At 33.6% G+C, this 15322-nt stretch overlaps 1 protein-coding gene across 1 annotated transcript in view; it reads right to left on the reverse strand.

Moving 5' to 3' along the window:
• LOC129245772 (protein sax-3) overlaps positions 1-15322 on the reverse strand; it is a 223264-nt gene that overhangs the window by 148752 nt on the left and 59190 nt on the right. The window contains exons 2-3 of the mRNA XM_054884152.1: positions 12337-12458; positions 6490-6670 (exon numbers count right to left, since the gene is read on the reverse strand). Of these exons, the coding sequence (XP_054740127.1) occupies positions 6490-6670; positions 12337-12458 (303 nt within the window). The remainder of the gene's footprint in view (positions 1-6489; positions 6671-12336; positions 12459-15322) is intronic.

Consider the following 15322-nt stretch of genomic DNA (forward strand, 5'->3'; position numbering starts at 1 on the left):
TGGAATAACATGGAGCTCAGCCAACACCCAATAAAGGGTGTAATTAGGTGAATGAAGCGCCTTAGGATGATCAAGTAAAGTAAGAAAAGTCGCATATTGTTTGTTAATATTGAGTATAATGTTATCCGAAACGTAGTGCAGTTTCTATTGCATTTGAACCCTGATTGCATGGGACCACGAAGGCAGAATGGTGCGGTATACGAAATGGATCGACTTACTTTTGAACAGCGTAGGGAAATATTAAAAATTTACTCGTAAACTAGTGAAACACCTTCCGAAACTTCAAAACCGAAAATTACGTTCTTAGCTGATCAGCTGCGCGTGATTTGTTGAAATAATAAGTGTAATATTATAGAAAGCTCATACTAAGCTTCGTTCTAGTGTCTTATAGACTACGAACGCTTTGCTAAAAAAAAGGTGCCAAGTATAAATAAATCTATTTCATGAAAACTACGCAGAAGATGATAAGTAACTTTTTAATTCAGGATGATGTAAGGCTTGCTGATTTAGTTAATTCCATTGAGTTTAGAAAAAGAAAGAGAGAAAAGATCAATCTATTTGTGGCGCACGCACTGGTTATTTCATAAAATACAACACTTTTTCACTCTGTGCTTTATTTGCCATTTAAAAATTTTCCCACATTTTGGACGGATGCATGCCATATATCGTCAAGTACTTATAAACATATTTGCTAAGTGTTTGTATGTAGTCCTACATTCATATGCTAATATGATTTTTATGTAAACACTTGTGCATATGTATGTGTTTGCATGAAGTCATATTCATAGCGGCGCATAGCAATAAATAGTCCACATACTTAACTCATTTGTTCAACACTTCAACTTATTGACACACATTTCGTGCCTCAACAACACTTTACAAGCACATGCACACACACACTACGCACACTTATGTTTCATGCCAATTTGATGCAGAATTATTTCATTCTTTAGACAGTACTTATGTTTTTTTTATATTTCTATGCGATGGAAAAATCAAATTTATTTGCTCAAAAGCACTTATGAGCCGACAAGAATATAAAGTCAAACATTTGTTGACACTTTTGCTTGCATGACAAATATATTTACAAGCAAATAGACAGAGCGACAGGCACTGGAGGAGCAAAAATGTAAACCAAAACAAAGCGAGAAATCTCACATGGCCCCCATTAGTAGTTACACTCATAACTGTATGTATATATGTATATATGACTGCATGTGAGCGGCATATTGGGGGAAAACGCCCCATAAATCTATCATGGAAGCACTTAAGAAACATCAATTGTCGCATGTACCAACGACACAAATCTCAAAAGCAACAATAAAAATAACTTGGTCGGGCAGTGTTCTTTAGCTGAGAGTGAGACGAGTGAGGCGGAGTGGAGAGAATATTAAAAGAAGACCGCGTGAAATGAAAGTGATGTGGCATTAGCGACAAATTTTAATGCGGCATAAAATTAAGACTTTCGATTTTATTTTCAGTTTAGCCGCTCACATATGTATATACATATATAAGTATGTAGCCAGTCAGTCCTTGTTTTGTGCTCGCTGTTGACTTTTCTTATTTCAAACCGCGAGAGACATAAGTTCAGATCACTGGCTTCTCGTCTTCCTTTCATGCTTTGCAACATGTCACTTGTATTTCAGCACTGCGCTTTCTTGTTTTTCGTTTCTGTTTTTGTTGACTTGTTGAAGTATTTTTGTCACACAAAATCTGTTGCTATCAACATTTCCCGTTGAACTTAGCAGCGTTCACACTTTGCCTTTGAGAAGTTGCAGTTGTAAGAAAATTAGCGAGCTCATTTTTAAATTTCGCCAAGGAGACAGAATTATTTTTGAAGTTGCTGACATGGTGCCAAAATTGCCATAAAGGTAAATGTTACTTTCATATGTGCCCGTACACATATACAGAAAAGAGTACAAATATGAATATGAAAATGAGTACGCTTATGAGTATGAGTACGAATCTAAATGTGAGTACGAGTATTAATATGAGTACGCATATGAATATCAATATAAATAAAAGTACAGGTATGAATATAAATATAAATGAGAATATGAGTACGAATATGAATATGGATAGGAATATGAATATGAATATGAATATGGGTACGAATATGAGTACGCATATGAATATGAATATAAATAAAAGTACAGGTATGAATATAAATATAAATGAGAATATGAGAATGAGTACGAATAGGAATATGAATATGAATATGAATATGAATATGAATATGAATAAGAATATGAATATGAATATGAATATGGATATGAATATTAATATGAATATGAATATGAATATTAATATGAATATGAATATGAATATGAATATGAATATGAATATGAATATGAATATGAATATGAATATGAATATGAATATGAATATGAATATGAATATGAATATGAATATGAATATGAATATGAATATGAATATGAATATGAATATGAATATGAATATGAATATGAATATGAATATGAATATGAATATGAATATGAATATGAATATGAATATGAATATGGGTACGAATATGAATAAAAATATATATAAATTTATGTATGAATATGACTATGAGTATGAATTTTAATATGAATATAAATTTGAATATGAGAATGATATGAGTACCAAAACGGTAAGTGCATACTTTCATATGTGTACATAGAGATAAGAATACAAATATGAATATGAATATGAATACAAGTATGAAAATTAATATAAATATTAATATGAACATGAATATAAATATAGATGTGAGTATGAGTGTGAATATAAATGAAAATACGAGAATGAGTATGAATATGAGTATCAGTATGAATATGGGTACTCATATGAATATGAATAAAAATATAACAAAAAATATATATAATATAAATCTATAATATGAATACGAATATATATGAATATGAGTGTGAGTATGATTATAAGTAGGTATATGAATATGAACATGAGTATGAATATAAGTACGCATATGAGTATGAATATGGATATAAGTAGGTCATAGCAACATCTCTTTCTTTATTTCTTCCCTGCATTCACATCTGCTCCAAGTATGCACCTCTCTTAAACTGAAAATAAAAAATCTTTTGCACGCACCATCTGCTGAAGTGCTTTAAGCTATTGTTATTATTGCACACATTTACGATCCACTGTGTAAAATAATTCATCAAAATGCAAAGTGAATTCAAACAACCTGTCTGATGTCTGTGCGAATGCCGCCGTCTCACTGACGAACTGACTTACTAGTTAAAGCAATGGAAGGAATAGTAAAAATTTCATTTCGTTGTTTGCATGCCTCCTAACCTACAGGTTGGCGATTGGGCCACCACGGATGCAATGGGCGCCTTTACGAATACCGTGTACATACATACACCGCTCGGCCGGTGAGTGATTGACTCACTGACTAACAGAATAGGTGCTTGCGAGCAAATAAATGTTAGTGAGTGAGTGAATGAGTGACGTGTATATGGCGGCGCAATTAAATTTTGTAGCAGCGTTGCCACAGTAACTTTCAATGGTTTTACAGTTTGCTAGTGGTCAAAATCCTCACGCCGAACTTCAACAAATCTAATGGACATGAACCGAAACATTTTCTTGTTGTCTATCACGGCTTTACTACTTCTTCTTGCGCCAAAATGTGTTTCACTGCATTTTGATGAGTTCTAACTGAGTTGTTATTGTAGTAATTTTTTTCTGTTTATGTTTAGTTGTCTGCACTCGAATGTGTTCAGTTGTGTGTGAATTTTTTTGTTTGTTATTTTTCGCTTTTATTCGCTGTTAATATTCGCTTTTTTATTATTTGCGTTTCATCTCAGGCGAGGTATTTTTACTACTTTTCCGCTTCAATTCACTTTCATCATTTCAAGCACAAAAGTCATCTTTTATCTTTCAACGTCACCATCAAAATCAGCTATTCTGTACAAAATCCCCGTAACCCCAGGTGGGAGGTTGATGTTTTAATAGCTTTTGCACTTTCTTAGCGAGTGCAACTCTTAGTCAGTGGTAATAGTAATGCAAAAGAACAACAAAAACAGCAATAAGCATAAAAATGTAATTAAGATTTTTAAGTTTAGGCTCATAAAGTTCAATTGAGTGCCTTTGGGAGAAAATATGAGTGCCGACTGGCATGCAATACAATTGAGGAAAAATCTTGCAATTACATATTCAATTGCTTTTATCGATTCTAGAGATGGAAATAGGTAAAGCTTGTGCAACACTAGAGAATAAAAATTTCGATCGATTATCCATAGGGTGCGTAGGTTTGTAGGAAAAGTTAAAAAGAAGTAGAAAATGGAATATCCGAGACAGTATCCAAATGTATATATTTGAGATCTTGAGACAAGCTCTGATGCCAATACCATATTATAGCGTTATTGTTGCTAAAGGAGCATAAAAACCTTACTCTTTATCGAATACTGTTGGTTTGCTAAACTTCAGTCTTGTCTATGCATTGATATAATTGACGCAATCATTCTTCGGTGGGAGTTTGAGCGAGTTTCCTGCTCAATTTTTGTGTGCGTCATTATGATTTTTTACAAGTGGGGGCACCTGCGGTCTATACCATTGTCGAGCGGCAATTAGTTTTTCATGAGAAGCTTTTTCATATCAAAAAGGCATTTGGAGGCTTTCCATTGCTTGCTAAGCGGCTTCATTTAATGGGTCACACTCAAACTCAATTGGCTATGCCGGTCGAGATATTGGTTGCCTATGTTAAGTTGGTATTATTTCAGAGGAAGGAGGACGTAGATTGGAATATTTATAATTTACACACAGAGTGCTAATTTAGGATCCTAAGTGGTATGGCAATTATTGGCTCCGGGCTGTAGGAGCAGATAATTGCTTTTAAGCTTACTTGGTGTTTCCTTGTGCGCCTCAGTTTAATTCATTTGAATTTAATAATGCCGGCTCTTTATAAAAGAATTGTTATTTGGCGGTTTTTGAAAAATGTATTTGTTTATACCAGTCATTGGCTAGATTCCACTCAAGGCAGTATTTGGTGCAGATGCATTTTTTATATGGTTTCTTATGTCAGCCGGATTTAAGGTTTCTGTTCCTCAGTACTTTGATAATTTTTGTTCATTGAGCAGATTTGAAGACGCCTCAGGTGATTCCAGAAATGATTCAGTAACAACATTTTGAAAATATTCTCTTGGCGTAATAGGATCATCACTCTTCTTATAAAAGAAGTTAATTGAATATCTCTCTCACCCTGCTTAAATGTATGTATATTAGTAATTTTAACTTCTAGAGAAGCAAGCGCTTTTGAAACGGAAATGCTTGGAAAAGCAAGAGCTTAACAAATAAATAATTGTGACAGAAAAATGCTTGAAAACAGTAAATGCTTCAGAGAGAGAAAATTCCTGACAATTCTTGAGAAGAAACTACTTGAGAAAATCTAATGCTTTGGAGAAGCGAAAACTTGAAAAATAAAAGTAAATGCCTGGAAGAAGTAAATCCTTCAGAGAAGCAAATTATTCATATCGAAGAAGTTTAAAAAAGTATATACTGGAGAGGAGCAAATGCTTAAGAGAAGCAAATGCTTAAGAGAAACAAATGCTTAAAAGAAACAAATGCTTGAGATAAGTAAGTATTTGCCATCATACGTTGGTGATGGGAAAGTGAAGTATAATTTCTGTCATTCAATGCATCATTCATGGGATTCTAAAGACTTAACTAAAAGCAGCTCACTATCGCCTAAATGTTCACAATACTAATAGGAAACTTTAACATCAATAGAAGTGATACGTTCTGAGAGCTAAAAAAGAAGGGAAATGCAGAAGCACAGTCTGACACACCGGTGGTTCCCTCGAAGATCATTATTGAATATTGAGAAAAATGTTTTCTATATTTCAACAATGAGGAAGTTTCTAGTAAAAACCAGGTGTGCCACTTGTATGTGGCGTAATGCTGTAGGTTTTTAATTTTAATAAGACGTAAATATATCTCTTTATAGCCTGGAACTAAATTTTTTTTAACTATTTTCTGACTTTAATAAAAATTGTATGACTTCGGAAGCAATAACTGAAAAACTTTTTTTTCTGATTCTATGTATTTTTTTTTCTAATTTATTTATCTGATTCTCTAACCAAACGAAATAACAGCGCCTTCACGGGTGTAGCTAAGTTAAAAAGTGACCTTGCAATGGCGAGAGTAGAAGTTTAAGTTTACCTTTTCGCAAGAATTTCGCAGAATTTAGCACAAAAAAAATTTAACAGTCTCGTCGTCTCTTTTCTCACTTCCCGAGACTGCAGTGCTTACACATAAAATGAAGCGCCACAAATTAGCGCCGCAGTTAAGTTGCGAATGCGTTAAATACCAAACTCAATTCACACATAACAGACAGAAAAGTGACAGAAGGAAATGAAGACAAAATTCTTAAGGCAAACTACAGTCTTCCGCATAGCGCCAAGCACATATTTTACCTTTTTACTTGTGAAAAATCTTAGAATAATTAACATTTGGAAAAAGTACAAAAAGGGTATTTTCACTTACCGGCAATTTGCAATGTGGCCTTTCGACTCACCGCCTTGCCCACATGATTCTTTGCCACACACCAATAGATTCCGCTGTCTTGCTCCTTTTTGCTCATCATAGTGCGATAGAAGAAGAGCGCGCCATCCTTGAATAAAACGCGATGTGATTTCTTTTCGTTCGTGTTGACGGGCTCGCCATCCTACAGAAGGAAAAGAAAAAATTTAACAAAAAGACAAAAGAGTTGTATAAATAAAAGTAAGAATAATATTTAAGTGTATACAAAAAGACCAAAAATAGTTTGTGAAAATATATCCGTGTGTTGAGAAAGATAAACTAGCTAGGCTTTTAAAGTCATTCAAATAAAACAAACACTTTTAGCACTTATTTTTTACCGTGAAATTCGCAATAGTACGCAAACTCCTACACAAACGCATACACGTAGAAAAAGCAATGATACGAGTGCCTTTGAGTAAATCGGACTATTAAACCCCAGCGCAGAACTAGTCTACGAGGCATCAGTTAAGAAAGGTGTTTAAATGAACTCCTTGGAAGAATGACGGCTGTAACTTTGTAAGCATTTTTGTAACCTTGGTAATGATATGGAATAGTTGCACTTCACAGCTCCCAGTGAATTCGACAGAATCAGCTGCGGTATTAGTAGATTTTAGCTTATATTTTTTTATTGTAGAAAAAATTCTTTTCTTTCATTTATTTTTTGCATTACCTTCTTTATTAAAGTTAACACACTTTTTTTACTTTCCTTTTTGTTTACAGACTTTAACTGTGCTGCGTTCTTATTTCTCTGCAGCCTTCATCTATAATTTCGTTGCGATAAAGTTATGCCGCCCGTTCCATATCAGTCTGTGCAATCTTTTATATATTCATTCTTGGATGTCATCAGCCATCTTTATAACTAGAAGGCCAATCTCGAAGCTGCGATTAGTCTCCGTTTAAGATCTGATGTAAACAAATAACCAGAAAGTAAGTCAGATCGTTCATATGGCCATCACGTAAATCACCAAGCCGTAAAGAGTTCTTGAAGAAGACTTCAAATTGAATCAAAGTTTTTAAAATAAAACTTACAAGAGTAACTTTAAAATTGTGTGTTGTTTTTCAAATACTGTCCCCCTCTAACTCACAAAAACAAAAATACATCACCTATCCGAGATAAAAATTATATTTTCTTTAAAGAAACTTAGTCCTTGGACCACTCTTGTGAGCACAGTCTGCATTAGTCTGCATTTAATTGGAGTACGTCGCTTCAACAATTTATGCACGTCACTTTTATGATACTGGTTTTATGCTGTAATATTATAATTTTTCATCATACATTCATTTGACATTAAGGTAAATAAATAGATTCTGAATTAATTCTGACAGTAGGCTCAGTAGATCTGCTTGAGTGAAAAAAGTTGTTTAAAGTCTAGTAACTTCCTCTATTTAACATCCTATGTGACTAATGGCTCCATGGTAGGAGATTGTGTCTACTGGCAGCACACATTGACAGACAGTCCTCTACCGCGCCGAATCGATCCAGGAGTGAAAACTTGAGAGCATCACTGGATTTTTATTAAAGTTATTAATTGATTGAAAAAGAGAGTCCACGTTCGTAGTCCTAACCGCACAGCGAGTCCTAAATTAACTGAAAGTTGACAAGTATCCAGAGTCTACAAAGTACGCAGAGTCGCCCCGGCCAAACATTCTTCAGCGTATGCTCCTGCGTCTTTGATTGTAATTATTTTTTGAAGAGAGGGAGCTACTCGAAGAGCAATACAGGTTATAGCCAAAAGCAGTGGCTTATACTATCAGCAAGCGCCTTATATTCAAAAGTTTTCTTCAACCCACCCAATTGGTATCTGACAGAACGATCTACAGGAAGTGGCGTAAGAGCGTGTTACGAACCGCCGAAACAGCAGAGAATTCAGCTGCACTCCAGCTCATACCGCCCATACACTTCTTGGGTCCAGTCCAGCAGAGGTGCAACTTCGTTTTGTTACCAATACAAGTTTAGAGCACAAAAAGCAATTGCTTTACACCACTCTGAAAACAGTTCTAAAATGATTACTTTAAGACTAGCCTTTTGTGGGACTGCCCCTATATCCACCCATATTTACTGAAGAGCTAGAGAAAACAAATAAAGGTTTACATATTTTTTTTTAAACTCAACTGCTTGTGGCAACCTTTCACCTCACTCACCCTCAAAGTTGAGTTCCTTTTGCAACCTATTCTCAGTTGATTTGCAGTCACACGAAAATATCAGACTCCAAAAGACAAACCGCACTTTTGTTTTTACTTTGCAAACTTTTGCGGTTTAGCTCTCCTTGTTTCTGTGGAAATGTGGCATTTTGTGCTATTTGTTTTTTTATTTTTTCAGTAGACACACTACAATTGAATTAAAATTTATACCGTAGGTGGCACTGTGAGACCAACTATGTATGTATGTGCGCTGCATGCCACTTTCGTTTTCATGAGTTACGCTTTTGTTTGCAGATGCGACAAATGCGGTTGATGGTGGTCCAGCTTTGTTTTTTATTCCGTATTGCGGTTTTGGTGTAATTTTTCAAAGGAAAGGAAGATATTTGATTCAGGTAAAATGTCGTAAGTATGCAGTTGTGGCAAGGTGTAAATAATGGCCATAATTTATATCGCTACATCAAGAAAAACTAGTGTCTATGAAATTAAAAAAGAAAAATATTAACAATGTGAGAAATTGTTGAAATAAAAAATATACCGGTAAGCGATCAGTGCTGATTACAAGAGGATCCTTCCCCACTCGTATTCCTTCAAGTATAACATACAGAAACTTGGTTGACCACGTCTGCCCACACACCTCTCGAACTTGAACGGTGAGGGTGCTAGCCAAGTATTCTGCGAGTAGGTCTTGATTAAATTTAGTCTTCTTGTTCATTAGAATGTCTTGATAAGGTCTTAAGTACAAAAAGAGAGTGTAGGGGTTACCTTTCCTACTTGTATTATGCTCTTGAATGAGCAGGCCGCGGTTCAGCTCTGCTATCACTGGTCGAGAACACTGGCATGCAAGGTCCCTAGGTGCTTCTGTAGTTCGGAAGGCATACGAAGAGTCTTAAAAGCCGACAGTGCCTCACGCTCACGTTGCCTTATTGGCATTTTCCGATGAGTATCTTTGTTGTGGAACTTGGCGTAACTTCAAGTTTGTAAATCGATGAATTGGAATTTTCTCAGCATTTACCCTAAGACTTGCACACTTTCGCCAGACGAATATTCAAACTTATTAGCTCTAACATTTTAATAGAAACACAATACTTTTGCTCAAAATTCCTTTGCTCTATTTCTCGAGCATTTTTGTACAAGATAAGAAGTCGGTAGTACTGACTTTTTATAATAACGTGGTTCTTTATATGAAGGTCTTACTGTAAGCTCACTCAAAATTTAATTGTAGCTTGAATAACATTTAGCTCAATTTTACTAACAAATTGAAATTTTGTTTTGTCTTTGCGCTGAGGTTCGTTATTTAGAGGTTTTACTGTAGGTTGGTTAAGATGCTTTCCATTTCAATTCAACCAGGCTATTCGGGTCATATTCTTCGATTTCGATGTAACTCAAATATGTTGCTCTCTGGTCAAAATAATGAGACACGTATTTTTTTGTTCGCCCGAAAAAAATTTTTTTCAAGAGTTATCGGCAATTTTGTTTTTCGGCTCAAAATCTATTTTTTTTAATTATATAAGAATCATTTTTTTTAAATGCCCATAACTTAGTCAAAAATGAACCGATTTTAATAATTCTGGGTTCAAAATGATCGTCATTACTTACAGGAGCGACTTCATGTAGAAACAATTGTAAAAAAGTAGTTGAAAATTTTTTATTTAGCAAACAAGAAAAAAAATTGAAATTTTTTCGAAATTCAATGTTTCAAAAAGTGTATTTTTTTTTTTTATAACTTTTTCTAAATCAAGAGAACACCTCAAACTTCAATTGAGCTGAATGCTCAGTAGCTAAAATGAGTTATTTTTGAGTAATGAATTTTTGAGTAAAAAACCTGTTTCGCACTTTTTGTTTTTTGGAAAATAAAAAATGTTCAACAACTTTTTTGCAATTGTTTCTACATGAAGTCATTCGTGTAAGTAATGTAAGTCATTTATTAATTTTGTTTATAAATTTAGACAGTATTTATTTCAGTGTTTGTCCAAAAAAGTTTTCATTTAATTTTACTAATTAATTGAAATTTTGATTTTTTTCCCCGCTGAGGTTCGTTATTTAGAGGTTTCACTGTAGGCTGGTAAAGTAGTTTATTAATTTAGTTTGTAAATTAAGACAGTATTTATTTCAGTGTTTGTCCAAAAAAACTTTCATTTGTAAATTTTTTTGTGACGAGACCGGTTATTTGGAAAATTTACTATATGCTGGAAATTTTTTTTTCTAAACTTTAGTTTTTAAAATAGAAAAATTAAAAATGTTTACTGTTTTTCTAACAAATCTGAATTTTTGGGTTTTCATGGCGAAGTTCGCTATTTTGAGGTCTTGCTGTATGATAGAAAAATAAGTTATTGAAATTTGGAGAGAACGCTTTTTTAGATTTGTTCAAGCAATTTGAGTTTCAGAATTTTTCTAGCGCGACAAGTTATTTAGAAATTTTGCTCAATGTTGGGAAAATTCTATACTAATTATTTTTTTTTTTTTTCAAAATTCAAAAAAAAAAATATTAGTATATAATAAACAAATTTTAATTAGGAACCAACTTCGTTATGTCTAGATTTTACTGTGTGTCGGAAAACTGCTTGACTAAATTCTTTAAAAAAAAAAAGTGTTACCTTTATCCAGCTAACCTGAATTGTGAATATTTCATGATGTTATGTTGAGGTTTTACTGTACGCTGATAAAGCTCTACACTTAATAGTTTTCGCTAATCTAAAAATAATTTTGGTTAATTTTTATTCAACAAAGCCGTTAATGGTTTTCGATTCAATCTCATCTTCCTGCACATGAAGCAAAAATGCAATGATAAAAAAAAATATTTTTTAAAGCAATCGTCGTACAAAAATCCTCATCAATTATTATTATTTAATGAAAAAATATCTTTTTATAACAAAAAATGGAATTCAAAGAGGGCTTTAGAACAGTAATTGCAGTAAATAAATCACTCGAGAGCAGCTAATACTCGACTGCTTGAATAAAAGCAAGATAAAAATAAATGCAAACTCCTTTGCTGCGTTTACTACGAAACAACAGGGAAAACCCCAAAAATTTAATTAACAATTCGATAGATCCTCTTTAACAATAATCTAATACCCAGCTCAATATTCATTCATGGCATTCAACTAAATCTCAAATATCGTCTAGCCAATACCTCTCCGCCACTCTCCTTTCACTTTGAAACTTCCGCATGGAAAATCCTCGGAAGCACATCCTCCAGTGACGACAAAAACATACTACCTTTTGAAATTTATTACAATTCAAATTGTAAGCGACTTTATTGCTATGGTATTGCCGGGATTTACATTTTCAATTGTTTTATTTAACGAAAGACGAAAAAAGGCGGACGAAAACCAAAAAGAGAAGAACGAGTGCAAAATTAAATAAAATTCGAGCCACACATGCAACGTTTGACTGCGAGGTAAGTATGCATGGAAGGTAAAGAATTTAATACACTGTCGGGCAGTAATCCTTTGCCAAGCACATACTCACACACACACTTACACACGGTTGAAGTGCTCAAAGCCTTCTTGCGCCTAGTGAATATAAAGAACTCACACACATTAAAGCATTGCCATTTTATTGTTGCAGCGTGAGTGATGAGATGATATGGCTTTGTGTGAGCCCATGTGTATATGTATATCCTTGTTACCACGTATTTGGGTATTTATCTTCTACAGCATGTGAACTTACCTTAAACCATTCAATTGAGGGTTCCGGTTTGCCTTCGACTTTACAATTCAGTGTGGCAGGTTCATTCTTTTTCACAACCAAATCTGTTGGATGCTCGATTATACGCGGTGATTGATATTGAGCTGCAAAGAGAACGAGGAAATAGAACATGGATGAGTAAAAATAGTTGAAAAGTTCAAAAAAGACAGAAAATGAAAATATATAAAAAAATGTAAAATTGAAAACATTTATTTTGGTGGGAAATTCAGTAAAAACAAAGAGATTTCACTAAATGCGTTGACTTCAATATGAATGAATAAATCATTGGCGCAGCAAAGAGAGAGTTCTCTTTTATAAGCGCTGAAAAGGGTTAAGTTTTGCGGCGGTGCAGATAGGAAATATGTGAATTTTTTCAATGAAATTCGAGTGCACGTACGAAAACTACAAACAAATGCAAAATAGATTTTGAATTTTACAAAGCGATACTCACTATTAACACTATACATTCCCGTACATACACATAAGAGCACTCATATAATATACCCTGCAGGAAAAATCCGGATTAATGAAGCGAGTTACTAATTCAGCACTAGTACAAAATTTGGGTAACCAAAAATAAAAATTGCTATAATTTTCTTCTGCATAGTAATTCTTTGTACATTTTTGTTTTTAATTCAATTGTCCTTAAGAAAAAAAATGAAAATTAGAAATTTACCAGCTCAAATGATTATGAGCAGATGGTCATAAAAGACAAATCTAAGCAAAGATTTGAACTCGTTTCCTTTTAAGTCTATAATTACAAGAAAACTGCGATCCGCTTAGAATTTAAACAAAGGCTCTTTCGATCGGTGAAGGAGAAGTAAAATATAATAATAAAACTTTATTTCTCGATTGGCTTGTTGGCCTTTCTCAAGATTCGAAGCTTTTGTGAAGTCTTACAAATACTGAGCGCCAAATTTAACACTGGGTTGATTGCATGCCCAACTAGTTCTTATTTATCGAAGTTAGTATTAATCACGAGTTACCGAAAAAGAGATGCAAAACGATTCAGATCTCATCTGTCAAATTTAGTACTGGTAGCCGACTATCGGCAAAGGAATGCAATGCGATTAATTTAGTACTATCGAAAAATAGGTGCAGTGGAAAGCGAACTAAATATCTTTTATTTTGTTTTAGTACTAAAATATTATTCAGAGTGAACTCGCTCTCATTTAGTACAAGTCTCGAACTATCTAAAACTGAATATAAAACCAAGAAGATCTCATCCGTTCTATTTAGTACTAGCCCCAAATTATAAAAAAAGAGATGAAAAGCGAGCTAAAACTAAATTTTTGTTATTTAGTACTAATTTCAAATTCTCGAAAAAGAGGTGCATTGTGAAATTCCTCGAAATTTGGTATTACTTACAGTGCCATGATATTGAAAGAAGGAATACTAGACGGGATAATGGACACTTCCTAAAAATCATAGTATGAAATTCACCAGTTACTTGTATCGAAAGTAGAGAGAACGGGGAGCATTTCTAGCAGGGTATGCACAAATTCACGTTACATTGTTAGTGGTGTCCAAATGTGGGTTACTTTATTGGGGAAACGTGTTTGTGTTTTTGACTGCGTGTATTAAAAGGATTTGAATCGCTGATATGGCTGAAATGTATTTTGTTTTGATAAAATATATCTATATATATATAAATTTTTTTGTTTTTGGTTTTAGCTGCCTCGAAGTATAGTTTGTTGCATGGATCAGAGAAGAGCAGCAGTGGCATGAAATTTGGTTTGTAACGGACGTGTCGATTGCTAAATTTTTTATTCTATTTATTTACAAAGCTTTGACTAACAGTTTTGACAAGAGCGCTGGGGATTTAGGTGGCAAAAAATAGAAGCGGAAATATATATTTTTGTGCAAAGCGAATCCAATTTGCGAATTTTTTCTGTCGCAAAGCTGATCAGGAAATTTGTGTGTGTGTAGCTTTACGAGAGCGAGCAGCTTTTTGCGATAGAGTTTGAAATTTTAAGTCATTTTGAACTTCAACGTGGGTTAATTTGTATGGAACAATTATATTTCCACATCGGATTCGGATTCAACAAAGAATTATAAGAAAAAAAGTTAATTAGAGCAAAGCTCTAAAGTAAATTTCGAGCTCTCCAAATTTTAAAGAAAGATATGTTTAAGGGGACAGATATGTACCTGTAAATGGCCATATTTTCCTTGATTTTCATTAAAATTATTTAAAATGAAGTAAATATATTTTTTTCAAAACTGGCATACAGTTTATTTATACATTAAAATAATATATATTTTTTTTTTATTTCAATCATTTAAATAGCGGGGCTTCTCAATCGGCGGGCACTCTAGTATCGGCAGCAGTGACCTGAATACAAAAAACCAAACATTTTTTGTTTATTAATGTCATAATTTCTATATAAATTAAACAAAAATGGAAAAAAATTCGCGGAATAAAATGCTTCAAAAAAGAAAATTTAATAAATTTAAACTAAATCTGAACCAATCGGAGCTATTCGAGTTTTTAGTTTAATTCGATCTAAACTAATCGAAACTAATCCATTCTTGTCTAAGCTAAGATATTCTGTTTTGATCGAATCTAATCGAGTTTAAACTAATCACTTCTGGCATAGTCTATTATAGTTTACTCCATAGGAATTTAATCTAATTTGTTCTAATAAGTCTAACCTGAGTCTAATCCAATCGAAGCTATTCGGCACCAATTGAGCCGAATACAATTTAAGGGGTTACATGGGTTTCGTGGGTTCAAAAATCGATTTTTTTTGCTTATTAATTTCTACAACATCTGAAGAACAGTATCCTAAATTTTTAAGTCGATCCGAATAATAGTTTCGGAGATACAGCCTTTGGAAGGTGTGCGCTCCAAGCCACTTTTATTGTTACTCAAAACTTTAAACGCGTTTTTCTCGGAACCGTGTTTTCAAAGTCGGTTGTCAAATGTTCTCGAAAACTACTCAACCGATTTTAATGAAATTTTACACAG

Source organism: Anastrepha obliqua, chromosome 4, assembly GCF_027943255.1.
Source record: "Anastrepha obliqua isolate idAnaObli1 chromosome 4, idAnaObli1_1.0, whole genome shotgun sequence".
Taxonomy (NCBI): Eukaryota; Metazoa; Arthropoda; class Insecta; order Diptera; family Tephritidae; genus Anastrepha; species Anastrepha obliqua.